The sequence below is a fragment of the Pituophis catenifer genome, unplaced genomic scaffold (assembly GCF_029215685.1).
Source record: "Pituophis catenifer annectens isolate HBS135680 unplaced genomic scaffold, rPitCat1.0.hap2 SCAF_3, whole genome shotgun sequence".
In the NCBI taxonomy this organism is placed as follows: domain Eukaryota; kingdom Metazoa; phylum Chordata; class Lepidosauria; order Squamata; family Colubridae; genus Pituophis; species Pituophis catenifer.
The window spans coordinates 134,114,607-134,141,768 of NW_027256883.1; the positions used below are offsets into that span (position 1 = coordinate 134,114,607).

At 36.7% G+C, this 27,162-nt stretch overlaps 1 protein-coding gene across 3 annotated transcripts; it reads right to left on the reverse strand.

Moving 5' to 3' along the window:
* Positions 1-957: 957 nt before the first annotated feature.
* On the reverse strand, positions 958-19,914 carry CDC7 (cell division cycle 7). 3 transcript variants are annotated; one of them, XM_070939404.1, is made up of 12 exons: positions 19,825-19,914; positions 18,442-18,526; positions 15,108-15,191; positions 12,340-12,475; positions 10,790-10,883; positions 10,560-10,702; positions 9,892-10,135; positions 7,998-8,093; positions 6,684-6,847; positions 5,307-5,389; positions 4,225-4,374; positions 958-2,121 (listed from the first exon to the last, which is right to left on the reverse strand). In XM_070939404.1, exons 2-12 carry the CDS (start codon positions 18,518-18,520, stop codon positions 1,727-1,729), a joined length of 1,668 nt encoding a protein of 555 aa, XP_070795505.1. In that variant the 5' UTR covers positions 18,521-18,526; positions 19,825-19,914; the 3' UTR covers positions 958-1,726. The 3 variants fall into 3 exon arrangements, with proteins under 3 accessions (XP_070795505.1, XP_070795503.1, XP_070795504.1); XM_070939402.1 differs by having other exon boundaries at positions 19,670-19,914; XM_070939403.1 differs by lacking the exon at positions 15,108-15,191 and having other exon boundaries at positions 19,670-19,914.
* Between the last annotated feature and the right edge of the window lie 7,248 nt (positions 19,915-27,162).

Here is a 27,162-nt window from a genome sequence, read left to right on the forward strand (position 1 = left end):
GGGAAAGCAGTCCTTAAAAAATAATAATAAATAAAGCATATGCAAGCCTCTTCATTTCACACTGCAGTAAGATTTGACTCTAGTTTCGCCATGGTTACTTGAATACAGAATGCTTCTAATGCAGATTACTGTTCTCCATGGGCATCAGAGATATATTCTTACTTAGCAGAGCCTAGACTTACATATAGAAAACACATTTTTATATTAGAGACAAGTTAACTGAACATTCATTCCAATCTTATACATTTTTTTTTTAAATCAGAAGGGATATTATATCATTCTAAAGTATGTCTACCTTGCAAGCTTATTATTGTCTTGGAAAATTGGTTCGAAGAACTAAGGCAGCCCTTTGACTGGGATCTGTTTGTAATTTGTACAGATTACTTTTATTACAAACATGCTATCTTTTGTCTGCAGACATAATTTTCCAAATCAGCATTTGTTATATTTTATATAATGGCTTTTATTTTTTATTAAAAAAATATGATTTTATTTTGGTCATTCTAATAAATTCATCACAAAATTATAACACAGTGGTACATACCAATCAACAAGCTAATGCTGTATCTGTACATTGTTTTTACAAGAAAAAGATATTGTAGTCTATACAACGAAAAGATAACAGTTCCAAAGGCATATGAAATAGAAAGTAAATGATATCATATGCTCTTAAGAGGAAAAAGTTCCAGGTCCTTGGAGTCAGTGTTTTCAATACTCTTTCCTAGTCATAAAATATAAATTCTTGAGCAATGCCTTAAGTTAACTTTTACCAATATATATCCTCTACTACTTTATTAAGATTAAACTGTCAAAAATTCCCCACCAACAATTCAAAGGAGCTACATTTACATGTATCTTACATTATATCTAAAATTAATGTTCTTCTGTTGAAAACAAACTATGTGAGCATTTGTCAACAACTAGAAGTTACAAATCATAATAATCAATCCCCCCAGATCTGTGAAACTAAAATATATAATTAATTCATTGCCTACCAGAATAATTCATTTATCATATCTGCCCCCAGCCAAATTTAAACCAAATATTAGGAAGCTGCATGATATAACAGGATTGCTAAAACCCAAGAACATAGCAGAAAGTAACTCTTCTCAGATTTCAATCCCATTATATAGATTTTATGTTGTCATTTCTGAATGCACCACAAAGGGGTGAAACAATCAAATGCACTTTGAAATTGTTTAAAAACCTGTCTGAAAAACAGTATATTTACTACTTTAACTACACGTAGACCAAGGGTGACACTTAATTTCATCGAGGGCCGCATCTGGGTTGCGTTTGACCTTGGGGCCAGGATGGGCGTGGCCAGCTCGATATCACTCATGTCGGGTGCGCCTGTGGCGGCCCGAGCACTCTGCCAGCAAAAACTGGCTCACGAGCTCAGTTTTTGGCTGCGACGGCTTCCTGCAACCCTCTGCCCGCGAAAATGAGGTTTGGTAAGGCTGCCTGCAGCCCTCCTGAGCTCCATTTTCGCTGGCAGAGGCACTGCAAGCTGGTCCTTTGCTGTTTCCAGGGTAGCCCCGTGTGCCAGATCTAAGCATCCCGCGGGCCAGATCAGACCCCCAGACCTTGAGTTTGATACCCCTGACCTAGACCAACACTGCTCTGGAAATAGCGTTTCTCAGATTTTTGGTTTCATTTTAAAGAGTAACCAATTCTAATAATACTTTAACACACCCACACATACAATAGAGTGTCAAAGGTCTTTTTATTGCTTCACGTTTCTGAAAAAGGGATGCAGCAAAGCATCCTTTGCTGTAATTCTTGTAGCAGGACTTAAGTCCAATAGTTTATCAAGGAGATCATAGGCGCTATTAGGAACTCTGTCCCATCCTTTGGATTCAGGCAGTTTTTGTATGGTTTTCTTTTCTTTACCACCATCTTCGTGAGTGCTTTGTTTTTGATATTGCGTATGCTTTTTGGATGCCTGAAGGGCAGAATCTGACGCGTTGCCTATTCCAATTGGTAAAGCAAATTCCTGAGAAGGGTTCATCTGTACGTCACCTGCCGAATTGTCAAAGCTGGTAGTTTTTCCCCTCAGCCTTTCACAAAGTTTCTTTAAATCCTGTGCTGGGATTTCTTTGCTACACAAGATTGATTTACCTAAATAAAAAGCACTTGTTAGAAGGTTCTTCAGAACGCACAGCCATTTTCTGCAACAGGGTCCAACACTTCAATTAAAGAGTTAAAGTAGCAGCCGTTGGTCCCTTAGTGAAACCAATTTTTTAAAAGTGAAACATTGATTTCGCTCTTCCAAATTTTACATGTATAGACTTGACATACAATGGCAATTCATCTTCCATACTGCTATTTTGCAGGGAAATACAGAACAGCAAACACTGCTAAGACAATTCTTATTGAATTCATTGGCAATATTAGATACACTGGTATGGGTATGTAATCAATAGCACAAGTGCATTGCCCCAGGCTGAGACAATATGTCTATACAGATTCACGGAGAGATAAAAGAGAAAAAGAAAAAGAGAGAGGGAGAAGGAACACATCTCACATTGTATGTATGTATTTCTGGAAAAAATAAGTGATGCTGTCAAATTCTGGGTTGATTGTCCTGCATATGTTGGTCCCACTGTGCATGACTGTGAAGATACAGCAGCCAAGAGTCGACTTAGCCAGACCTCAACTATGCAATTTATGGCTGCACTCACCTCATCAACTGGAAACCCTTGAAACTGTGTTGCTAGAAATGGATGTTGTCTTTCACAGCCTAAACAAAGCAGCCTGTTTTATTCTGTACCTGACTTACAAGTCAGACCTGCAAGTTTTGTTCTCAGTATGGAATTCTCAAATAAGCTATTTCAAGCTTAAAATATCTTTGAGCTACTTTGCACTATCCTACGAAGGAAGAGGCAGAAGATTGTATCTACTGAGCAATTCTAATATTAGAGGCTCAGAAGACACTACAAGGGGACACAATACCCAAGACATATAAACAAAGACTTAACTGCCACTATCAACAGTGAGTCTGTACTTTTTGCTGTTGCTTTGATGGAAATCTATAAACTTTTTAATTTGGTGAAAATTTGTTATCCCTACATTATCTGAAGTGTATTCAAACTGAATACCTGTGGCTCTTTGGAGTGCAGCAAAAGCAGCACTGACACTGTGGCTTTTATTTGATCTGTATAATTTTCACTGCAGTGCCAAATATACACTATGTTTACTGAATTGCTGATTTTGCCTTAATAGGATTTTGTTGACAGATTTAGAAATATTTTCCCCATCATGATCTTTTATTGTGGTAAGTTGATATTTAGTGCGAAGTACTTTGCATAAATATCTCTGGATGATTATCAGATAACTACAACTAAACACTGTAGGTAGAATGGAAAATGAGGAACAGCATCCAGGTGAAGCAAACCTGGGAATTGAAGTCCTTCAGTTGGCAGTCTTTCTGTGGAGAATATAAGTAGTTCTCGACCTACAATTCATTTAGTGACTGTTCAAAGTTACAGCACTGAAAAAAAGTGACAATTTTTCACACTTGTGACCATTGCAGCATCTCCATGGTCACATGATCAAAATTCAGAGGCTTGGTGACTGACTCATATTAATGACTTTGTGACTCTTGTGATCATGTGATCATCTTTTGCGACCTTCTGACAAGCAACGTCAATAGGGAAACCAGATTCACCTAACAACCATTTTACTAACTTAACAACTGCAGTGATTCACTTAACAACTGCGGCGACAAAGGTTGTAAAATGGGGCAAAATTCACATAACAAATGTTTTACTTAGCAACAGAAATTTTGGGCTCAATTGTGGTCATACGTCGAGGTCTACCTGTACTATTGTTGAGAAATGCAGCAAAAAGAAGTCTGGTTTACAATTCTGGGAAAGGAGAATGGGAATAAAAGAGGAATACAGATCTGAGGAGGAGTGATTCAGAGCCAGTAACATTGATTAGAATTAATTAGCCACATATTTGCTTGCAGCCTTTTCATTTCGCAAACTGGATGCCGCTAATTTGATTTGTATGTTTGTTTCCTATGGGATTATTTAGAAGCCTGACATGATTTAAGAAATTTGGTCCTGACATTTAGATGAATGAATTCCAATGCTATTTTATCTGAAGTTATGTAGAAATCCATGAACATAATCCTAATTATCTACATATAGACAAATAATAATAAAGTTACAGTAAAGTTACAAACAGGTTCGAAAAAGAATAACAAAACCTGCGTACCAAATGTTTTAGCAGCTTGAATGGTTTCTCTGGAGCCACGAATAGTCATGATCTGTGCCAAAGCTGTTAAATCATCGCTAGCCTTGTAAAATGGATACCGACCACTCAACAGAGAGAGAAATATAATTCCTGCAGACCACATGTCAATTGCTGCAAATAGAAACAAGACTTTAGTAACAATGACTAGTTATTCCAATTCATTCCCAGTGTTAAAAAAATCTAAGGAGTCAAAGCATATTATATAGAAAGCAGTATTTTATATAGTTCAATATAAGACTGCGGTCTTCCCAGGATTTCTTTGGCTTTTCATATTTTATAATCTTTTCCAAATGAACTTCAGGAAGAACCAAGCAAGGACAAAGGATCTGCAATAATACCTTATAAATACTAAATGCAATTTATGAAAAGAAAAGGGTAAAACAAGCCATTGTGGAAAGATCAATGAAGGAATTAGTTCAAAATTAAGTTGTAGCAAAATGTTTCTAATAAGCCTGAATGACTTTTTTTTTCAGGAGGAAACGTGGGCTCCTCACTATCCGTTTCATTGCAATCCTAAAAGTATTGATCCTAAAAACATCAATAGACATTAATGTTTCAGCAGCAGCAAGTTTTTTTAAAAAAGAAAACATATTGTAAAATTCAGATATACTGACTGAAACAGCATCAATTTGGATGTTTTCTGACAGACAGGTGGAGGTAATATTAATATTCTCAAAATGCTTAAGTTCCTCATCTAACAGCTAGTTTCCATCTGCTTAAAAATATGAAATATTCTTCAGTTTGAATCTCTAAAAAAATCTGCCTGCAAGAATATTATGTTAATTATGCTTGTTCTAAGCCAGCTTGCTAATGAATGTTACATATTCAGAACAAGGACTTTAAAAAAAAACTAGCACAAAATTAAAATCACTTGAACTTTCTACTTGTTGTCCTTTGTTTAAAATAGAAATATCTTAGTAAATATTTTGGATAAAGATAGTTTCTATTTAAGGTTCTTATTTTAGCTAACCAATTTTAATAAAGTAAAATTTTAACAATTTTAATAGTTTCTTGGATTAAGTAGCTTGTGCAATTTATTGTACCTGTAGTTTGATTAGGGCACTTTGTTAATACTTCTGGTGCTCTGAATCCAGGAGTACCTGCCCTTGGGGCAATCTGCTGACGTCTTGGGGTTAAATAGAAAAAAAAATTAGAAAGTAATAACATACAATTAGAACATTCCATAACCAAAGTACTTTCTAGATCAGGCCCGCTCTACTCTTTGAGGGCAAAGGGCCATATGGATACATTAAAAATCCTCATGGGCCACACAAAGAAATTATTGGAATGATGATAATGTAGTTTGGGGAACAGTGGGAATACTGGAGCCGCTGGTGGTGCTTGGTAGCATGTCCTCTGTGATTGCTGTTAGTTTACTATTTTTTTATTAAAAAAGATCTGCAGGCCACACAAGGCTGCTTGGTGGGCCACATGTTACCTGTATATCGTGGGGGCCTGATCTAGGATGTTCTTTCATATGGTGTTATTAGACAGCTAGCAAGATAATAGGACAGATTTCTAGTATTCTGTGATTCAACTCCAGAATTGTCTGCCAGCAGTCAAAGGCCAATTTGGAAGCCTAAAAATTGAACCTATCATATACCTAGAGGCACCATGTTAAGGAAGGTTGTTCTAATATCTTGCTGCAACCTTTTTAAATGTTTCCTTCTTCTGTATTGGGAATACATACATACAGCTCACACTTCTTTCAATAATAATCATGAATAGAATTGCAAAAGGATTTGTTTTGTAGTTATATCATTATGATTTTAGAGAACTTATCTATTTAAGCTTATCCTATAGATTTTTGACTTTATTTTTTCTACCGTTTTATGTCTACGATTGTTGTTTTGATACTTGTATGAACTATCCAGCTGGTACCCTAAAGGTGCTTTTTCAAGAGGCAACCTTTTTCTGGTTTTTCTTTGAAGATGTTTCGCTTCTCATCCAAGAAGCTTCTTTAGCTCTTCTGAAACGTCTTCAAAGAAAAAGCAGAAAGTCCAATTGGCTCTTGAAAAAGCACCTTTGGGACAACCATGTCCTGGATGACTGAGAATCTCCAGAGATATCTAGCAGATACTAAATCAGTTTATATAGAAAGGAGTAGCAAGTAGATAATAAATCTACTTTTTTATACCTATGCATTCTCTATCTGACATCCTCCCAAACTGACATTGCTATAATGGAGAAACGGAACTGGAAAGGGCTCAAGTCTTTATTGGTGTTGAGAATTCTTGTACGGAAAATGTACGCCATTATAAAATCATGTGGGTGAACAAAGTGTTTGATATTTTTTTTCTACTGTTACATTTCAACGTTCTAAATGTAGCATTTGCTTAGTAAATCCACTAATGTATCCATAGTTTTAATGCTGCTTGGCAACAGAGTGAGTATTTTTTCCTGCATCAAAAATGAATTACCTTGAAAGACAAATGCTGCAGATGCTATCTTTTGCGTAACAGTCACAGGTCAAGTGAGCTGGGGTGCCGCTGGCAGCTTTCTTGCCTAAACCATTATTCACAACTGAAATTGCCTTCTTCTTCACCGACAGTTTCCTAACTGGAATATCCATTATCCTGGGTTGCTTTAGGAGCGGGTAGAATAAAAGTTACATTTTTAATGAAAGGCATACTCAAAACACAGTACTGATTTATTTCATGAGACCGATAATGATTTGCCGCACTAATGCATAACTATTTTAAAAAAAGAGTTAAATTTAAAAACTCAAGAAAACATATCAAATTACGTGGATAAAAAAAAAACATTACAAATAAAATGCCATTCCTATTTCCTAATTGCTTAGCAGAACTCAACCAGTCCAGGCTTCATGTTTTGTAATAGCAATAGCACTTAAACTTATATACTGCTTCAGAGTTCTCTGTAGCCCATTCTAAGCGGTTTTACAGTCAGCATATTGCCCCCAACAATCTGGGTCCTCATTTTACCGCCCTTGGGAAGGATTGAAGCCTAAGTCAACCTACAGGTAGACCTTGGTTGATGATGGTAATTGGGACCAGAATTAAGTTATGCAGTTGTAAAGCATGACATCACATGACTGCATCATTCAGTGGCAACAACCACGACAGTCCTTGTTGAATTCCAGATGACCATTAGGTGAGGATTCACCCTGGTCCCTGCCAGCCCTGAACCTATGCCTTCTCTTGAACTCCATCCACTCGTGTTTGCCCCCCCCCATCTCTTCCCTTCTGGCCACCCTGCACAGTGACACTCCTTGGCGATGGCAATGGGACTAAAGTACTGCCCTGGTTCTTTACCAATCAAGACCAGCCACCATGACCCTCAGCCTATAACTCAGCTCCGGCACCACTAGCACTGCTATCACTGCAAAGTACTGCCACAAGCCCCATGCTGCAGCCAGTTCCCCAGTGCAAAGCCTCCACTATCCCAACCACTTAATTGGTATGGCACAGGGCCGGCAGAGGTGGCAGAGTACAGGGTGGCCAAAAGGGCAGAGATGGGAAGAAAGATAGGTGGGAGAAGTTAAAGTGCCCCTGTACTCATAAGTGCAGGTGGGCTGCCTAACGTCCAGATTGATCACATGACTGAAGAGAAACTGCAATGGATGTAAATTTAGGGATTAGACATAACTACCATTTCTTCAACACCGCTGTAACTTTGGTCACTGAATGAATAAATGAATGAAAGGTGGTTGTTCAAAGACAAACTGTTCCTCTGAATATACACTAGATTTATCTGTAATTAAGAATACTTACTTTAACTGTGGAACGGGCTTGAAATGCTGAGCTTCGCACGTTGAAATTTTTCTCCCCAAAAACCGAACGCTGAACAGAATGACAGTCTGCATCCTCCTGTGAGGTCAAGAAAGGACAATGAGGATTCTATTTCTAATTCATAGCAGTACATCCTTTAATTAATGAGCAAATACTAAAACCACTGTAGTTTATCTATTATCCTGTTTTTACTCAGAAGCGCAAGGCTGAAGTCATAATGATGCATCTTCCCATTTTTCAAAAACATCCCTGTGAGAGAGTGGGAAATTAGCATGGTTTTAAAACTGGAAGAAGAACCATGAATAACCTGTGTTTTATTGATAATATTACCCTTAATAGTCAAAAATATAACAGATCTACAAGATCTAGTAATAAAAACCAAGGAACATGGTAAAAATATGGGACTAAAATTAACTATAATGATCGAACTAATGCCAGGCAGGCAAACATTACAATTAACGATGATGGTACTGAACAATGGATAGCTTTTGCCTTTTAGGATCCACCATTAACAGTAAAGTAACGGTAACAGTAACAGAGTTGGAAGGGATCTTGGAGGTCATCTAGTCCAACCCCCTGCTTATGCAGGAGACCTGTACTAGGGATTCGAACTGCCGAGCTTTGTGAAACACACCACAGCCTAGCATTTGGTAGACCAATCACAAAGGTCTTGGAAGAGTTATTCAAATACCATGATGCATCTGTACCTACAAAGATCAGAATTGTACAAGCTATGGCAGCAGTTCCCAAACTTTCTGGCTTTGTGGACTTGTGGGGGGGGAGGGGATGGTTCTGTGCAAGTGGCAGGCGAGCACATGCACAGCTCCATTTGCACAAGAGGCAGACGCCCCCATCACCTGTACAAATAGAATTGCGTGCACGCTCACCCACTGGTTGTACAAGTGCTCTCCTGCCTCTTTTGTGGCCCGGTTGGGAATCCCTGAGCTACAGTACTCCATGCAACACAGAGTTCTGTACAAGTGAAAGTTAAGACTCTGAAGAAGCAAAAGTAAACTAGTATTAATGCTTTCGAGCATTAGCATTGGAGAAGACTTTTGAAAAACCATGGAGCGCCAAGAAAAGAAACAAATGAACAACTGAACAAATCATCACAAAGAGGGACAAATGACCAGGCTCAAATTATCTTACTTTGGAGACATTATGTGAAAATCTAGTTCTCTGAAGCAAACTATCAAGCTGGGAAAGTCAGAGGAAAGGGAAGAAATTGCCAGCAATGTAGATAGACTCGGTTATAGTGATGATGGAAAAACTGAAGGACCAGCTAAGGTCAGATCATCATGAAAAGTATTTGTGACCGGATGACATATAACCAATCAATCTGCGAGTTAGATGGGCAGAGAAACTGTACTTGGGTCAAAGTCACTCAGTAAGCTGCTGGGATTGAGGTGGATCAGAACCTGGGTCTCCCCAATATCAGTATAACAGCCTAACCACTTCACCATACATGAGATGGGAATTTGGGTTTCCAAGTCCATATTTAGTTGGTCATACATTGCCACCTGCTGAGACAAACCCCATATTTATTCAGTGTAATTCTTGGAGCAGTTACACCTTAATATGAAAAGATATGTAATGAAACAGACCCAGTTTATTCTGTAGTAACCTATCTGAACCCATTAATACACAACACTCTCATATAAAATATTATATAAGAATAATTATTGTAATAAAATCCAATTTTGTATGATATCTGATATTGATATTCCTTCAATATTTCATACAAATACAAAAACTCTGAAACAGAATGAAATATTATTCTGGTATTCTATCTCCCCCTGTTGGATAAAGTTACTTATTAAAAAAATCCATCCAGCAAAATTATGGGGGGGGGGGAAAAAAGAAAAGAAACTAGAACCTTTCTTTTGTGTCCTTGTTTAATCTGTGTTTGCGAAATGGAAGAAAGCCTTTTATTAGCTGTTTTTGTAGCTGATTGATGAACGAGCTGCCTTGATGTTGGGGAAGTAACTTGGCTTCCCACAGTTAGTGGAGGTCTGTTGTATGCAGAACTCCTTTGCTGAGTTTCCGATGGAATAACTTTGAGAAGTTCCACTTTTGTCTCAGGAGTCCCTTGTGCCAAGCCAAAGTCAACCAATGCAAATCTGAAGACAATTAAAAACACAAAGTTAATGATAATACTCACTTTTCCTTTTAAAAGAATCTAACAACTTCTTCCTTGTTTAATACTATTCCGATATTGAAATACCATTTATATCACATTTAATATCCATGTTTAATAACAGAATAAGAATCACATACTGAAAAACCGTGTATGCATGAACAAGTCTGCTAAATGTGGCAAAATTGATTTGGAAATTTACCATTTTACCAAACTGGCAGGCCATGACTTCAATATATCTCCTCCCATCTACCATTACAATTTATCTACCATAAATACTTCATTTTCTTCACCTTGTCAAGACGTTCGTGACTCAATTATTTTTTACTAAATACACTATTAACTTACTAGATTTAATACACCCTACCACATAAGATCATAACGTCTACAAGGTAGGTCAGACTTACTGTTGCAGTTGCCTGTTGTACAGGAAGTTACTGGGCTTGACATCACGATGAACGATACCAAAATGATGAATGCGTTTCAAAGCTTTCAAGAGGTTAAACATGTAGTTTCTTGCTTCTTCAAATGAGAGAGAATCTAAGATGTCCTGTACGAAGGTTGTAATAAGTAAACGTGCATCCACTTGCAATCAAACTCTCTTAATTTTTTTAATAAAATTTTTTTTAGAACTCACCGAAAATGATTCATGTTCCAGATAAGGCATAACGATTACCACATGATCATTTTTTCTAAAACAATATTTAACTCCCATGACATTATCTTGTCCTCTACCAAAAGGGGGGAAAAAAAAGTTCTCTCACAAAGAGAGAACATAGCATTGTTAGCATTTTTCCACAGATCTTTTCTGAACAAATATTTCAATATTCTTTAAGGAAAATCATTTCATACTAACAGCTTTCCATTGATGACATCAATGGACAGAAAACAAGTTTATGAAAATGGCTGTCATTTTTCAAAACTACTTTTGTAATTCTAAGGACATTCACAATCATGAAGTGAGATACAAATTTAAGATACACAATAAAGATGATTTAAAATATTCACATCTATGCTTGTATATGTTGAAAATATTTTCCAAGGCTTAGATATAATGCCCTAAATTATGTCCAGCAAAAAATTACGCACATTAAGGAAACAATTGTGCCATCATTTCAACTGTTTTTGCAACAATTTTTATATACATATAGACATGTGGAGTAGTAGAGTTTAGGTTATATTATTTTACAATTTTATTTCTTTAATTAATTTTAGGGCATATTAGAACCTCACCAGTATTAGAATATAGATAGCCTTTGACTAATGACCACAATTGAGCCTAAAAATTCTGTGGCTAAGCAAGGCAGTTGTTAAGTGAGTTTTGCCCCATTTTACGACCTTTTTGCCATGGTTAAGCAAATTGCTGCAGCTGTTAAATGAATAATGCGGTTGTTAAGCGAATCTGGCTTCCCCCGTTAGCTTTGCTTGTTGGAAGGCTACAACAGTGACCGCATGACCCTGGGACAGTGCAACTTTCATAAATACATGTAAGTTGCCAAGGATCTGAATTCTGATTGTGTGACCATGGGGATGCTGAAACAGTCGTAAATGTGAAAACTGATCAAAAGTCATTTTTTCAATGCCATTGTAACTCCGAATGGTCACTAAACGAAATGAAACAAATGAAATAATATATATAGAGTCCCTATATATTATTTCATGGTCCATTTATATATACAGGTAGTCTTCCACTTAGAACAGTTCATTTGGTGAACGTTCGAAGATACAACAGCACAGAAAAAAGTGACACGACCATTTTTCACATCTCTGACCGTTACAGCATCCCCGTGGTCACGTGATTTACAGTTGGATGCTTGGCAACTGACTCATGTTTATGATAGTTGCAGTGTCCTGGAATCGTGTGATCACCTTTGGTGACCTTCTGACAAGCAAAGGCAATGGGGAAACCAGATGCATTTAACAACCATGTTACTAATTTAAGAACTGCAGTGATTCACTTAACAAATGTGGTGAGAAAAGTCATAAAGTGGGGCAAAACTCACTTAACAAATTTCTCACAAAATTTTGCACTTGTGGCTGTAAATTGAGGACTGACTGTGTGTGTGTGTAAAAGTAAAAACTATTTCTCTATAAAAAGCATAAATCAAAGTAATTCAAATGCTAAGAAGCCCATTGTGAATCTTGTGGAAATGTAAGATCTCTGTATACTTCTGTGTCCATACATACCCTGCTATTATGAGACACTGAAGTTCAGCAGCAATTCGTACAGGATGACTGGTAGGAATCAAGTGTTTCAAAGCTACTTTTTCTTCACGGCCTCCTCGTACATGGCCTATTGCCAAGTAAACAGAACTAAAAGTTCCTACAAAAATAATATAGATATATTTAGCAAAAAATTAGTAGTTTCCAGTTGGAATTAATAGTTAATTTTGTTTTTCATAAATTCTTTCTTTAAACCACCAGATCCCCATAAAAAACTTTTTGGATCCTTGCATAAACAATTTTAAACTTCGTTTTTTTTTTCTTTTCTTTTTTAAAAAGCACTGTACAATTGGAAGAACATGAGCCCTGTCATGGTGATACATAGTTCGGCTGAACTTGTAAGAAAGAAGGTTATATTCACTGTATTGTAGCTGTACACTTGGGATTTAAAAAAATAAAAAAACAAAGAACAGGCCTGTTTTGCCTGTTTTTTATTTTTTGACATTCTCCAAATTTATGGATTTATATGTCCTCAAAGTATGGGTACAGAGAATAGATTCTATACAATCCAGAGAAGGGCATATTAGATTTTTATTTTTTTAAGACAAAAGATTTAACCACATGGGCTTTCTGTATCAAAAATAAATAAAGAGAATATAAGCCAAACACCACATTAATCAAATTCATCCATGTTGCAGGCTTTATTGTCCACTCAGAGGTTTTGGAGAGAAAAAAAATCATCCACCTTAGTTGATTTGTCTTCCCAAAACAAAGATACTTATATTACTTTTATAGAACTTTATTCCATGAACCACAGATTGAGAAAAACTGCTGTAAAACAACTTTACTTCTGTAGTGATTCTTACAGCTTTGTAAAGTTTAAAGTTCTGAATACACTTTCTGCTCTAATTCAGACAAGGTTGGTTATTTATTTAAACAATTTCCATTTTTTAAAATCTGCTCTGAGCTAAAGTAAAAAGTATATTGAAAAAATAAGTAATTACTTGAAATAATAACTTTTTTCTTCTTTTCTTTTTTCCTTTAATGACATTTTCTCCCTTCTTTGAAACCCTTTCACCTAATTTGATGCTGTTTCAGCAACACAGCTATCTATGCATGTGATACTATTGTAGAACTACTTCCTTGTTCTTCAAAGAGGTTTCTAATCCCTCAGAGATAAAGAAAAAAAGAGTTCTACTAAAGAACATTCATGGACAAGTCCTAAGCAAGCAACTATACTCAAGCCATAATCCTGAATAATGTCGAAATAACAGGAAGCATGAAGTTGGGTATCTCCTATGTGTACAGATAATCAATTTATGACCATAATAGGGATCAGAATATCCATTGGGAGCAAGGCGGTTGCTAAGTGAGTCCCTATTTTTTTGCCAACCTTTCCTCCCATGGTTAAACAAATAACTGCAGTTGTTAAGTGAATCACATGGTCATCAAGGAAATCCAGGTTTCCCCATTGACTCTCCTTATCAGAAACCAGCTGAGAAGGTTGCAAATGGTGATCACATGACCCTGAGATGCTGCATCTTTGTAAATACATGCCAATTGCCAAGTGCCTGAATTTTGATCACGTGGCGATGGGGATGTTGCAACGGAGGACCAGTTCTAAGTCATTTTTTTCCCAGGGCTGTTGTTACTTTGAACAATCAGTAAACAAATCGTTGTAAGTCAAGGATTACCTGTATTGTTCCAGAACATGGATCAGACTTACAATGGTCAGCTACAAACCTGATGATAGCTTGAAATGGTAAATCTGCTTACTGGGCAGCTCCAATTCACTTGCAGGAGAAACTCACATAGCTACATACTTTTCTTCTCAATAAAGAGAAATTCTTGCATAAGGTCCTCAAAGCATAATGAGGACCTTAAAAGCATAATGGAGCCTGTTTATCATAGTCATAAGTTATGACAGTTGTAAAGCATGTTACCCATAAGATTGATCTGATTTTTATGATCTCTTTTTTGTGACAGTCATTATGTTAATGCCATGGTCATTAAGTAAACCAATGGTTCATTATGGGTCAATTTCGATGAAAACTGGAAGTAAATGCTGATTTTCACCAAGTGTTGTAAAATGTGGTCATATGATCACAGGATGCTGCACATAGCTGTAAATGCAGGCTGTCGTGCATCCTAAGGTCATAAGTCAAGGACTACTTGAATGGAAAACTAGCATCGTGGAGCAACCAGTTTATTTCTTAGCCTTTTCTAAGACTTTTGATAGCAGTGAGGATTATGGGGAATACTCAGTCATGCAAGTTTCCATCTATATAGCCTGAAGAAACATTGCTTACTATTTACGAATGCTACATCTAAAAGCCAAGAGAACTATTGCAATTGCAAACAAAAGTTTAAAACAGTTCCCAGAGGGGGAAAAAAAGACAAGAGAATCTGAACTATGACATAGAGAACAAATGAATTAACTCTTTCCTACCTACTATTCATTGTAGGATGCTAAGAGAACCTATCTACCAGGCAAACTAGCAATATGGTTAGAGGTGGCTAAGAAGCTTACTGGTTGGGTAACATGGCCAGTAAATTCTCTCTGTATTCCAAAGTACTGATTAGTCTTCTTCCGTACTGTTTAATTTTTTTAAAAATGGACACATTAATTACAAGATTTCAGATAATCCAGTCCGTGGTTTGACACAGCAGGCAAGTAATAACACTAAACTCAGAAATAATTTATATAAAATTTATCTGGAAAATTTGGATAGATGATCTATAGTCCTCATAACTCTGATGTTCAAAAAACTTTAAAGCAAAATCATATTCACCTTCACCAATTTTCCCTTTGATTCTGAATACATTTGCAAGCTGAGGTACTGCTTGATAAAGCTTTTCAATATCTGTAAGTGCTCCTATGGAGAAATTTTTAAAAGTCATTTTAGAAACTGAAATCATTCTCCCTTACTTTTATATAAGGTTTGCAACGTAATGATTTAATAGTGAAATTTAAAGCATTAAAGCTGTCCTTTAAGTAGAGCTGGGAAACTTGTGGCCCAAATGCAACTACTTAGCATTTCAAAATTAAAAAAAAAACGTAATACACATTAACTATTTAAAAAATAACAAACTTTTGCATAATAAACAGTAATAGGCCTGATTACACTAAACATCATCTCCAGTTTATAGTACCAACATGCTAAAAACTGATACTGAAGTATGACTAACTCCCCAAAAACCTTATTGAGAAATTTTATATGGCCATTTTAAAAAGATAACTCTGGATTGTGAACACTCAATTTACAAAAAGAGAAATTCAAAGAAGAAAAATTGAATCCAACAGTGTAACAATTTCACAAAATAGACACATGCTGAACTCCACAAATGTCCTGACATAATGATAGAGAGAATTGAGTCCTGAAGCATAAGGGGATCTGGTATTCAACTTTTCCCCCATCACACTAGAACCAATCTTGGATAAAGGAGTATCACTACAAAATAATTTCTCATATTCAACTCCCCCACAAAAGCTGGCCCTGATAGATACTATGATCAAGGAGGGCAAGGCAGGATGCACCACCCATCTTGAGCCCTACAAAGACAAGTGTAAGTAATGCTATCTTGGTGCTATGGCATGCCTGAAATATGACTGAAGTCCCAAATAATCAATAATTATTATTTTAAGATAAAGACACAAACATGGACTATAAACCAAAACTTTACAGGAAGCTTAAGGAATTTAAATTCAATTCAGAAAAATTGAAGCTGTGGCTTTTCATGTTTTTATCACTAGATGGCAGAGCAATGATGTTGTATTTATTTTCTGGGTATCTGTAAGAGAACACAAGTTGGTAACTAAACAACTATCAAGCAGGAAGAAGAGGAAGGGAGACTGAATAGCTAAGATGCTGTTTGGAGTCATAGTTTAAGTCTCTCCTGGACTGTTTCATATCAGAAGTTTCAACTCTTGCTATTTCTGCCATTCCTGTCCTGGCAGTTTTGTCCTGCCTGGAGTTTCAAAGTAGTAACAACTTCAACATAAATATACAATAGGTTACTTACAAGCCCCTCTACAATTCCAAGTAGTTTCATGTATTCTGGTTATATTTATAAACAGATTCCATATATGAATTAAGGCAAAGCCAAATAAATATCTCAAGGCTTAGACTGAGGTGTGACCCCAGATTGTTTTTTTAACCCTTGTAGTTTAAATCAGATCAATTATTTATGGAAAGCAAGTTAATGTTATTTAATTAATTATTAATTTAATTAATTATTTTAATTTACTGGTTTATTTAACATTTCTTAAAGTTAAATAAATTAGTAAATTTGAATGTATGTATATGCTTGAAATATTCAACTTTATTTTTCTACAGGTTTTGTTTTTGTTTGGTTTTCAAGGTCAGTTTTCAACTTCTGTAAAATTTATATCAATCCCTGTTATGCCTGTGTAGATTCTCAATCATCCAGATCATGGTTGTCACAAAGGTGCTTTTCAAAAGGCAACTGGACTTTTTTTTTCCTCTTGAAAATGTTTTCCTTCTCATCGAAGAAGCTTCTTCAGTTCTGAACTGAATGGTGGGGAATAGAAAAATTTATATTCTTTGCAGTCATCTGGTTAATTTTCTGAGTTAGCTCTCTGAGAGTCATTGAGGCCACCTGGAGGTTTATCAGTTCTCTCAGTATCACCTGAATCAGAGTGTAAATGAGTGTGAAACCTTTTTTTTTAAAATTTGATTTATATGCCGCCCTTCTCCGGAGACTCAGGGTGGCTTACAATGTGTTAAGCAATAGCCTTCATACTTTTGTATATTTTATACAAAGTCAGCTTATTGCCCCCACAAACTGGGTCCTCATTTCACCTACCTTAGAAAGGATGGAAAGCTGAGTCAACCTTGAGCCTTGGAGAGATTCGAACCAGCAGTAATTGCAGGCAGCTGTGTTAATAACAGGGTGCTTAGACCACTGTACCATCAAGGCTCTTTTTTGGGGCTGCTGAAAGGACAGTGTTGCAGATAGGAGATAGGTGGTATTGTATTCCTCTCCCTCTGTGGAGAAAGGGCTGTTCAATTTTAATGAAGATGGCCTCTCTGATCACTCTTTCAAGTCAGTGGTCCTCTCTGTCCAGAATGTGGGCCTTGCTGTCCTTCAAAAGAGTAACCTTTGTCTTTCAAATGCAGATGGACTGTTGAATCTTGTCTTGATGGGTTTGTTCTCCTATGCTGTGCCATGCATTTGTGAAGTGGTTGTTTTGTTTCCCCAATGTTCAGATCTGCACGTCTCACTGCATTGTACTGCGTATACCACATTGTTCAGCTTGTATCTGGAAATGTTTTATCTTCAAACTTCTGCCTTAATGTATTCTTGTGTTTAAAGTGTGCACGTATGTTGTATTAGTACTCCTTCACAGGATTCCTTCATAGGAATTCCACCCACTCACTGGTATAGGTATGTGAAGGATACTTGGGTCAAGATTAAAACATAAGAAGTGGAAGCTTTTACCAAATACATCAACTCTGTGGAGAGGTATATTAAGTTTACATGGGAAGATGTTAAGAAAAATAGTCAGCTTTCCTGGACTGAGCAGTAACATTAAGGAAGACAGAAGCTTCAACACCGAACCACCCAGAAGATTCTCACCCAGAGATCAGTATTACATTTTGATTCTCACTACCCACTGGAGTACAAAATGGGAGTAATCAGAACTCTACACAACCAGGCTGAAGGTTTGCCTATGAGTAAAGGGGGAAACAGATCAAAGAACCCCTCAGAACTTAGGCCTTCATCAAATCTAGAAAAAGATCCAGCAGGAGTTTCTCCATAACAAAGAAGAGAACAACAAATGAAGCAACATTGCCATTCCATACTTTACAGAAATATCTGAAAAGGTCAGGGGGATTTTCAACCAACCCAACATACGTGAGAATGAAGTCAGAACTGAAGAAGCTTTTTGAATGAGAAGTGAAACATTTTCAAGGAAAAAACCAAGAAAGCCCAATTGCGTTTTGAAAAGCACCTTTAAGTCAAATCCTGGCACTATGAAAATTTAAGAATCATTTGTGGAGTTTTAAAATACTAATCAAGATTCCAAAAATGAGAAGGAAGCATAAATTATCAGGAAAAATGATAATGAGAAGATTTTAGACTAGTGCTAAATATACATACCTTTCTTGTTGCTCTCGTGTTTTTTAAATGAGTTTCCAGCATTCAAGGGAGATTGTTCATCTAGATGAATTGCCTCCATGACCAACTATTTGAAAGGAAGCAAATAATAATATAGAATGAAGTATTCTCAAAGAAATGACTGAGGCTTCCTAGGAGTTAACAGAATCACATAAATCTGCTTTTTCCTGCTTCCCCCAAATAAGTCTGGAAAATGGGTGTGCATATGTAGACTGTGGGACTTTGTTGATGTTATTTTTATCTCACCTTTATTACATTATAAAACTCAATGTGGCGAACATATGTAATGCTCCTTCCTCCTATTTTCCTCACAAAACAGAGCCTTGGTAGCACAGTGGTCTAAGGCACCCTGTTATTAAGCTGGTTATTAAGACCAGCTGCCTGCAATTACTGCAGGTTCAAATCTCACCAGGCTCAAGGTTGACTCAGCCTTCCATCCTTTCTAAGGTAGGTAAATTGAGGACCCAGTTGTGGGGGCAATAAGCTGACTTTGTATAAATATACAAAAGGATGAAGGCTATTGCTGAGCACATTGTAAGCCGCCCTGAGTCTCCGGAGAAGGGCGGCATATAAATCAAATTAAAAAAAAAAAAAAAAAAACCTCATGAGGTAAGTTGGACTGAGAGTGACTGGCCCAAAGCCACCCAGCCTTTTACTCCAAAGACAAGACTAAAACTCAAAGTCTCCTGGTTTCTAGTCTGATGCCTTCACCACTAGACCAAACATGCTCACTTTGTGTAATATAATTTGATCCTAGATACTTGGAAGCCCTTACCAGCTTAGTGAGGCTGTTCAGCAGTGTGTGGCTCTATTTAAAACTAAACTGCACTAAACAGAAGAAAAATTAATAATACACTGGACCATCTTTTAGTACATAGTAAGATCAGAATGCTGCATAAAAAAAAAAAAATCTTCTGGTAATGCAAAATTCCTGATCTGATTTTGAGAAACCAGATTACCCTTTTCCATCTAAACTAGTATACTACATAGGCGATATTTCCCATAATACCCACCCAGACATATGATACCTAGAACAAAGACATCTCGATTTTTGGTGTAAAAAAGAGCGAAATATTCTTCGATGGGAGAAAGAAGCCTTGTTTAAAGTGAGGCTATGTCCCAACCAGAAAGCCCCAGACCCCAATTTACAGGCCCCGCAGAATAATTTTCCAGCCGCGAGGAAAGGCTGTCATCGTTTTAAACTCCTTACTGGGCTGTTTCCCTCCTTGTTCTCCTCGTCCTCTAAAGCACGCGCGACTCCTGGGCTTAGTGGCTCCAAAGTGGGCTGTCCAACAGTAACGACCCAGCCGATTTCCCCTGCAGGATCCCGCATCTCTCGTGGCGTGTTTTGTTTTGTTTCTTTACCGTGTACAACCACCAGTGTCGAAGTGCGAGCCGCCCTTTCCGAGAACTTCCGATTCCCCCATTTGTACCTAGCGCCAAGCGGCGCGGTTGGCAGCAGGAAAGGGGGAAAGGAGGCTGGCCCGTGAGGACGAGAACCGTGAGGAGAGGATACACGTGACAAGGGGCAGATGCTGGCTGGCTGAACTGGTGCTGTCACTCAGACGACGTCTTGGGAGAGGCGGGAAATTACTTCACACGCAGGATGGCGAAAGAGGAGAGGACAAATAAAAGCCGCGTCCCTTTCCTTCCGCTGGGTTAAGGGCGGGAGAGAGGAGGAGGAGGGTGGTTTCTTTTTTTTTGTCTCAGTATTTTAACATCTGACCTGTGCCGGCAATGGCAGAAGAAATGTATTGAGGGAGAAGTGTATGTGCATGTGTGTATGGGTTTAATAGGGTTTTTTTATGCTAAAGAGTTGAGGCATTTAAAGCAACGTTCTTGGACTGGACAGAGCGAAGGGAGGTGGGAGGCTTGTTACTATTCTTAATTAGAATTCCTGGACTCTAAATTATCTACGTTCAATTGAAAAGATCTCGGTCATTAAAAAAAAAAAAAAAAGCATGGGGCTGGAAGTAGCAGTAGCAATAGCACTTAGACTTATATACCGCTTCACAGTGCTTTACAGCCCTCTCTAAGCGCTTTACAGAGTCAGCATATTGCCCCCAACAAGTAGTGTGTTTATTTGTAGAACGAGTTCACATATAAATTTGTTGGACATATATGCTGCAGTGGCTGTGCTCACCCTGTTTACACATCATGCTTGCCTGTTTCCAATCTTAATATACGACACTTAGTGTGGTATTTTCCAAACCTGGCAGCTTTTAAGATGTCTGGGCTTCAATTCCCAGAATTCCCCGGCTGGAATACTGACCAGGGAATTCTAGGACTTGAAGTCCATACATCTTAAAAGTTGCCAAGTTTGGAAAACACTGGTTTTGTACAGTGTGCAAACCTGCTTCCTGGGACTGGGATATAAGATGGCAGACTTTACCTTGTTAAAACATAAATGCAATGAATGTTCCCTTCTCCATGAATTTTAGGTTAGGTGTTTCCTTGTCTGTGGCTGAAAATGTGGAAAAAATTGTTTGGAAATGGGGTACTGATTTCAAAAGTATACATAAAAGTCACCGTGTTTTCTGCAAAGGCTTTAATCCTTTTTTAAAAATCTCTTGGAAGTTTCTGGTTGGTTTGCTGCCAGAGGTAGAATATTTGTTAAATTTATATTTAATGAATAAAACAACACTAGATAAAACACAGTTGTTTAAAAACAGTGCTATAACTTCACCTAAAGCAGGCTGCAATAAAAGAATGCCTTCCCACAGATAATCACAAATTGCCTGTAGTTACATACCCTTGCATTCAGTTGTTTTATCTTGTACAGCGTGGTCTCTAGTCTGTGATCTGAAAAGAAAAAGTTACAGTGGGGAAGAAGCTTTATCTTGTAGCTATCTATATAAATAATTACTGTAGGATAGCCTGGGCTGTGCCCCTCAGTGGCTCGGAGCTTTGTTCTCTCTGAAAACATTTCTCACTAGAAAAAATAAAAAATAATGGATTTTTAAAGTGCAAATTAAACTAGAAGGCAAGGAGCAGCCTCTGGGTCAGAAATCGCCAACATTTGGGGTTGGTTAGACAGTTGTAATTTTGAGAATGTTTTCTGGGCATTCTATTGTGTTAGCTTTCCCATTGACAAAATGATTGCCTTAAGACATATAATCATTAGTATCAGTTTGCCAAGTTCCTGAATCTCCCTGTATACATATATTTGTTAGAAGATTGGCATAGTTCAAAAAAAAGAGGCACTTGGCTTCTCATACTCCTTTAAAAAAAATAGATAAGGCAGAAGTCTGATTTGACAAAAAAGGGAGGTGTCTGCAGGTATATTCACTAAGTATCTTGAACCTATAATCCTAAAAAATCTTCCAGAAAAGCCAGGTTTTAAACTAATCTTTCAAAAAGGCATAGAGTAGATGCCATTCTTGCCTCGGAGGGTAGGCCAAACTCTTCAGCTCATATGAAACATATGAAAATAATAAATTATACTTGACTAATAATACTACAAGTAATAACGTTAATGGATAGCCCCATTGATACTTGATGGTTGATATTGACTACTTTGGGGAACCCTGCTATAAGCTGTCCAAAGAAGCCACCAAGAATTCCTGCTGCTCACATACCTCCTTGGTGTCATACCTCCTCACACTTTACTTCCTAATGGGACGGGACCTTCAGCAGGCACTCCTGTTTATCCAGGTCAGGTAGACAGTAGATTTAGGATCTCTAAGACACCAAGACCAAAAACCGTATATAAATTTATAAGTATCACCTTGAATTATACTTGGAAACAACTCAGCAACCACTGTAGTTCACATGGAAGCAGTGTTACGTGGCAATACTGTGGCTATCCAATAAGCATACAAGCAGCTGCATTTTGCATCAGTTAAAGGTTCTGGGTAGCCTTCAAGGGCAGCCCCATGTTGAGTGAATCCAAGTGCAAGGTAACAAGCAACAATCTTTAGAGTATTCTTGCTAATGCTCAAGATGATGCACTAGCTAAAGCTAAGCAAAGGCTTTTGGTGGACTCCCTGATTGCAAGTCTAAACTTTGAGAGGGAAAACAATCCCATAAAAAGGCAAGGATGGTATTGTTTTAGAATCAGTTGGCTTTGCAATCAACATTTACTGCAAGCTGTTTGTATTGCTTCTGAACCTGTTTCCATGCAGGTCCTGACAGCCTCCAGAGTCCAGACACTGGATCAGGATTTCCATCGTATTCAGTCTGAGACAGAAAGGTATACTTGGGTACAGTCAGTATATTGATTATATCGTACTCAGTGATGGCAGAGAACCTCTTCTAGTGGAAGTTAAATAGGATACTGGAGAGTTCTGGGCCCTAAGGTACTCCAAATTTGAGTGCCTGTATACTCAACATCTCCCCTTCCATAATCCCTGACTGGAACTATTGGCTCAGAAAGGAGTGGAATAATTTCAGAAAAGTGTCTCCCACTTTAAGCTTTCATAGGTAGTTTAGAAGGATCCTGTGGTCAACAATATCAAAGGATGTTGAGAGGGACAGTAGGACAGAATGGTTATATTCCCACTACTTGTATTGTCAGAAGTCATAAATGAAATGACCAACATGATTTCTTCTCTGTACCACTTTTCCTCTGTTGTTGTCCCACCACTTTCCCTACACTTTCTCCTCAAAGGGAGGTCATGCATTGGTTAATAGTTATCCAATATTGTTGGATCAAAGGCAGGTCCCTTAAGAAATGGGAAGCCAATGCCTCTTTCAAGGCAGGTGAAATGTTCCTCTCCACAATGAGACACTATAGGTATAGGCAATCTGGAGAAACAGCCTAGGCCATTATCTCTGACAAAAATTAACCATACAGAATACTATACACTATTGGGCTCCTTGTCTAAAACATTACATTTTCATAACAATAATGAGGTTTATTTTACAAATAGTATTACATGTTCTGTTCCCATAACAGAAAATGATACAGAAATGTATTTACTAGTACCTTTCATTATATTTACAGGCCAGGTCCATTGTCCCCAACACTTCGAGAGCATGACTATTCCATAACTGATAGAAATATTTTATGTAGTGATTTGATGGACTCAGTTAAAGTAATAATCAAATGATTACATCACAAAGGACATTGTTTTAACAGCAAAAAAGGTGAAAGATTTATTTTCTCAATACATTTTTTTTAAAAAATGAGATGAAAATACAGGCAAAATTGTGCTTTTTTATAGCACGATTAAGTTATATATAGAATAATATTAAGAAACAAATGGTTATTAACTGAACACACTCAGTTTAAAAAAGACATTTGCAATGTTAGTCTGGGATAATTTCATTGTCAATAGTTTTTATGATTTAGAGGAACTAGGATTTTGCTCTGGGAAGATTTCACATTTAATAAGCAATTAACAGTAATGATATTGAAATAGAAGAATAAACTTCATTACGGTAGTCAATAAAATGTAGGTAGCACTAATGAATCGTCTTTTGAGAAAAAAAATATTTTGTATCTTATATTAGAATGGCTTCCATGTTTATCTTTGGAATATAAGTATCATAATATTTTAATATGCTTTGAGAAATGTTTATATTTTGTAGTATTTCCATAAGTTAAAATTATTATGATTATATAATATTTTTCCATATTTATCTTTGTTCTATAGTTCTTTAAAAATTGTCTGGTTTCCATACATAATTATCTAGGTTATGCTTCAGTACTGAGGAAAAGGTTTACATATTATATATCATATATTCCTAGTATTGATACAAGTACTAGTAATACTATATATAAAACATTATTATAGTTTTCTGCATAACTATGGATTTGCCTAGTTCAGGTATCAAGGAACTATCCCATTCTAGATATCATTATAGACTTCCATTTTGCCTCATAGTTTGTTCTGAGGTAATAGTGGACAGCCAAATGGAGTCAAGTATAAAATATGGTTACAACTGGCTTTGAAATGTGCAAAAGATATGGAAGCATGGGAAGTATTTTAATGTTTTAAAGATTCTGCTTATGTATAAGAAAAACAAGAGTAAAATTTTCAGAGCTAATAAAATTTCCAGACAATCAATATACCAACTGCAAACAGAATGAGTGCCTTTTAAAAAATGAGTTTTTAAAAATTTTATAATCAATGGAATGTGCAGCCTTTTTTGTCTATATTATTTATTTTTCTCTAGACGTATTTATGGAGCTATTCCATTTCATCCCCATAAAATTGTATCTTTCCGTAAGAGGTTTTCAGGCCTTGATTAATATTGCCCTGTCATTCACATACAGTGGTACTTAAAAATTAGTGAACCCTTTGGAATGTTCAATATTTCTGCATAAATATGGCCTAAAATTTGATCTGTTCTTCCCATAAGCCTTAAAACTAGATAAAGATAATCTAAATAAATAAATGAGTCAAAATATTATACCTGTTTATTGATTCATTGAGGAAAAAATCCAAATGTATATTACGGTATTTGTAGATGGCATGTATATATAAACCTCTAGGATTATCAGTTCACTTGAAGGAGAAATATGTCATGGCTGAAACAAAGCAGATTTCTGAAAGCAGTTGTTCACAAACATGTGGATTTGGATCATTTTCCTCAATAAATACATGAACATGTATAATGTGTTGATTCATTTGTTTAATTTTTTTTTTTAATTTGATTTATATGCTGCCCTTCTCCGGAGACTCAGGGCGGCTTACAATGCGCTAAGCAATAGCCTTCATTCTTTTGTATATTTATACAAAGTCAGCTTATTGCCCCCACAACTGGGTCCTCAATTTACCTACCTTAGAAAGGATGGAAGGCTGAGTCAACCTTGAGCCTTGGCGAGTTTCGAACCTAATTGTGCTTTCTTTATCAGATTTTAGGGCTTGTGTGAAGACAAGATCATGGTTTAGGTCATATTTGTGCAGAAATATTAAAAATTCAAAAAGGTTCACAAACTTAAACATAATTGTATGACTGGAGGGTGTATGACTGGAGGGTGGTTTAAGACTAATATTCGTGCTTATGTAGCAAGTACTCATTCTTAACTAACCAACACCTCACACAGTTCCTCCATCTTTCCAGAAAAAAGCAACAGTCATGAATCAACTCTGCCTCTTTCCTTTTTCAATTTTCCATCTTCATCTAATCTATAAAGCTGATGTTTTTAAAAGGGCCCAAAACAGAGTACCTAAAGGACAAACTTTATCCACTTCCTTCAATTCATATAGATCCTATTGCTTGTGCTATTGTCTTTTTTTGGGAGGGCAAACATGTAGATGCCAGCTATGAAATTACATAATGTGGGTAAGCAGTACCTATTAAAATATCTTCCTAAAGGAAAGTAAAAGACATGTTTTCTTCTTTAGTAAATCCATTAATTAAATTTAATATTACTCTTAAAGCAGTGGCACCTTTTCTCAAATGTGAATGGAAATCTAAATTGGATTTCTATAACTATAGAAGTGAACTGTCCCCTTATGTGCTTCAAAGGACTTCTGTATCTCTTTCAAAGTATGCATAGCCCTAGTAGAACCAAACTGTTTAGCAGACATCAATATCTTCTGTACCTCTAATGATGATATATACATGATAAGGTAACCATGATGGAACTTAAAGGTGCTTGAGCTGGATGTCCTGACCCAAGACCATAAATGCAATTTTTGCTTGATGTTGTGCTGCCATTTTGCTGAAGGCTGCTAATAGCAAAAGTTTGGAGACTGAAGCTATATTGTTTGCCTTTCCTCTTTGTTTATTCATGATGTGACGGTGGTGTATGAATACAGCTAAACAGTTTTCTGGCCTAAGTGCTTCCAACAAATATTCCTGGCTACTCTTCATTAATATATAGCCTGATTAATTGCAGAAATCTGCCTCTCCACTTTGTCACACATTTTAAGAAGTGGAATTCAGCACCCATAATTGGAGTCATAGTCTTTCTATTTCGGCTCACATCACTTGTTTTGTCCAGTAGTTGATTGTGTAAGATACTTATTAACCCAAATCCACTTTGACTGTATTATTACAGAAAAGGGCATCAATCTTCTTCCTAATTTTTGGATCCTTAAGGCCCAGTTGAAAATGTTCATTTCCTCTTCCATCCTATGGCTAAGAACATTTTGTTTATCACTACAGTAGCTGCATAGCCAATTTTTTATTTCCTTGTGCAAATGCCTACAGTATCTGTTCACTATCACCAGCATCACCTTTTGGACTACAATATCTGATTCTTCTTTGTCTTCTATAACTTTCTGGTTGCCAAATTTGTCCTGCTCTTCCACACTGGTGCAGTTCTATGGACATTTATTCCTCCTTTTCCATTTCCATTTGTTGTTTTTAGTGGAGTCATCTCAAAAGCAAAGATTATGTCTGAAAGAGAACTTATTTACCCTTACATCATTAGTAAATGATTTCAGACATCAAAATATCAACCTTTTTTCTTTTTAAAGCTAAGAACGCCACCAAACCAATGAATTCCAGATGGAAACGAAGTACAAAACATTAACTAAAGATGTACCAATTCTGAGAACTAAAAGCAGCCAGTATATGACAGATTATTAAAATTCAAATTATCCTGTTGACTTGTATTGATGTATGCCGAATTAAAGAACTAATCTTTTGAGAAATTCAGTGGTCAGTAGAATTCATGACATTAATTTCCTCTGTGTCTATTATTGGACAAATGTGCTTACCTATTAGAGCTGAAAATATAGAAATCATAGTTCCATGATCACTTGGAGTTCCATCAAGTCACTGGTTTGGAGAAAAGAACAACAT

Excerpts from the sequence above, each read along its gene's own strand:
- CDC7 (XM_070939402.1), bottom strand. The coding sequence starts at position 19,792 with ATGCGGGATCCTGCAGGGGAAATCGGCTGGGTCGTTACTGTTGGACAG. Across the intron at positions 10,884-12,339 it reads CAGTGTCTCATAATAGCAGG|AGGACAAGATAATGTCATGG; the intron begins GTATGTATGGAC and ends CCCTTTTGGTAG. Across the intron at positions 4,375-5,306 it reads GTGCCCTAATCAAACTACAG|CAATTGACATGTGGTCTGCA; the intron begins GTACAATAAATT and ends TTCTATTTGCAG.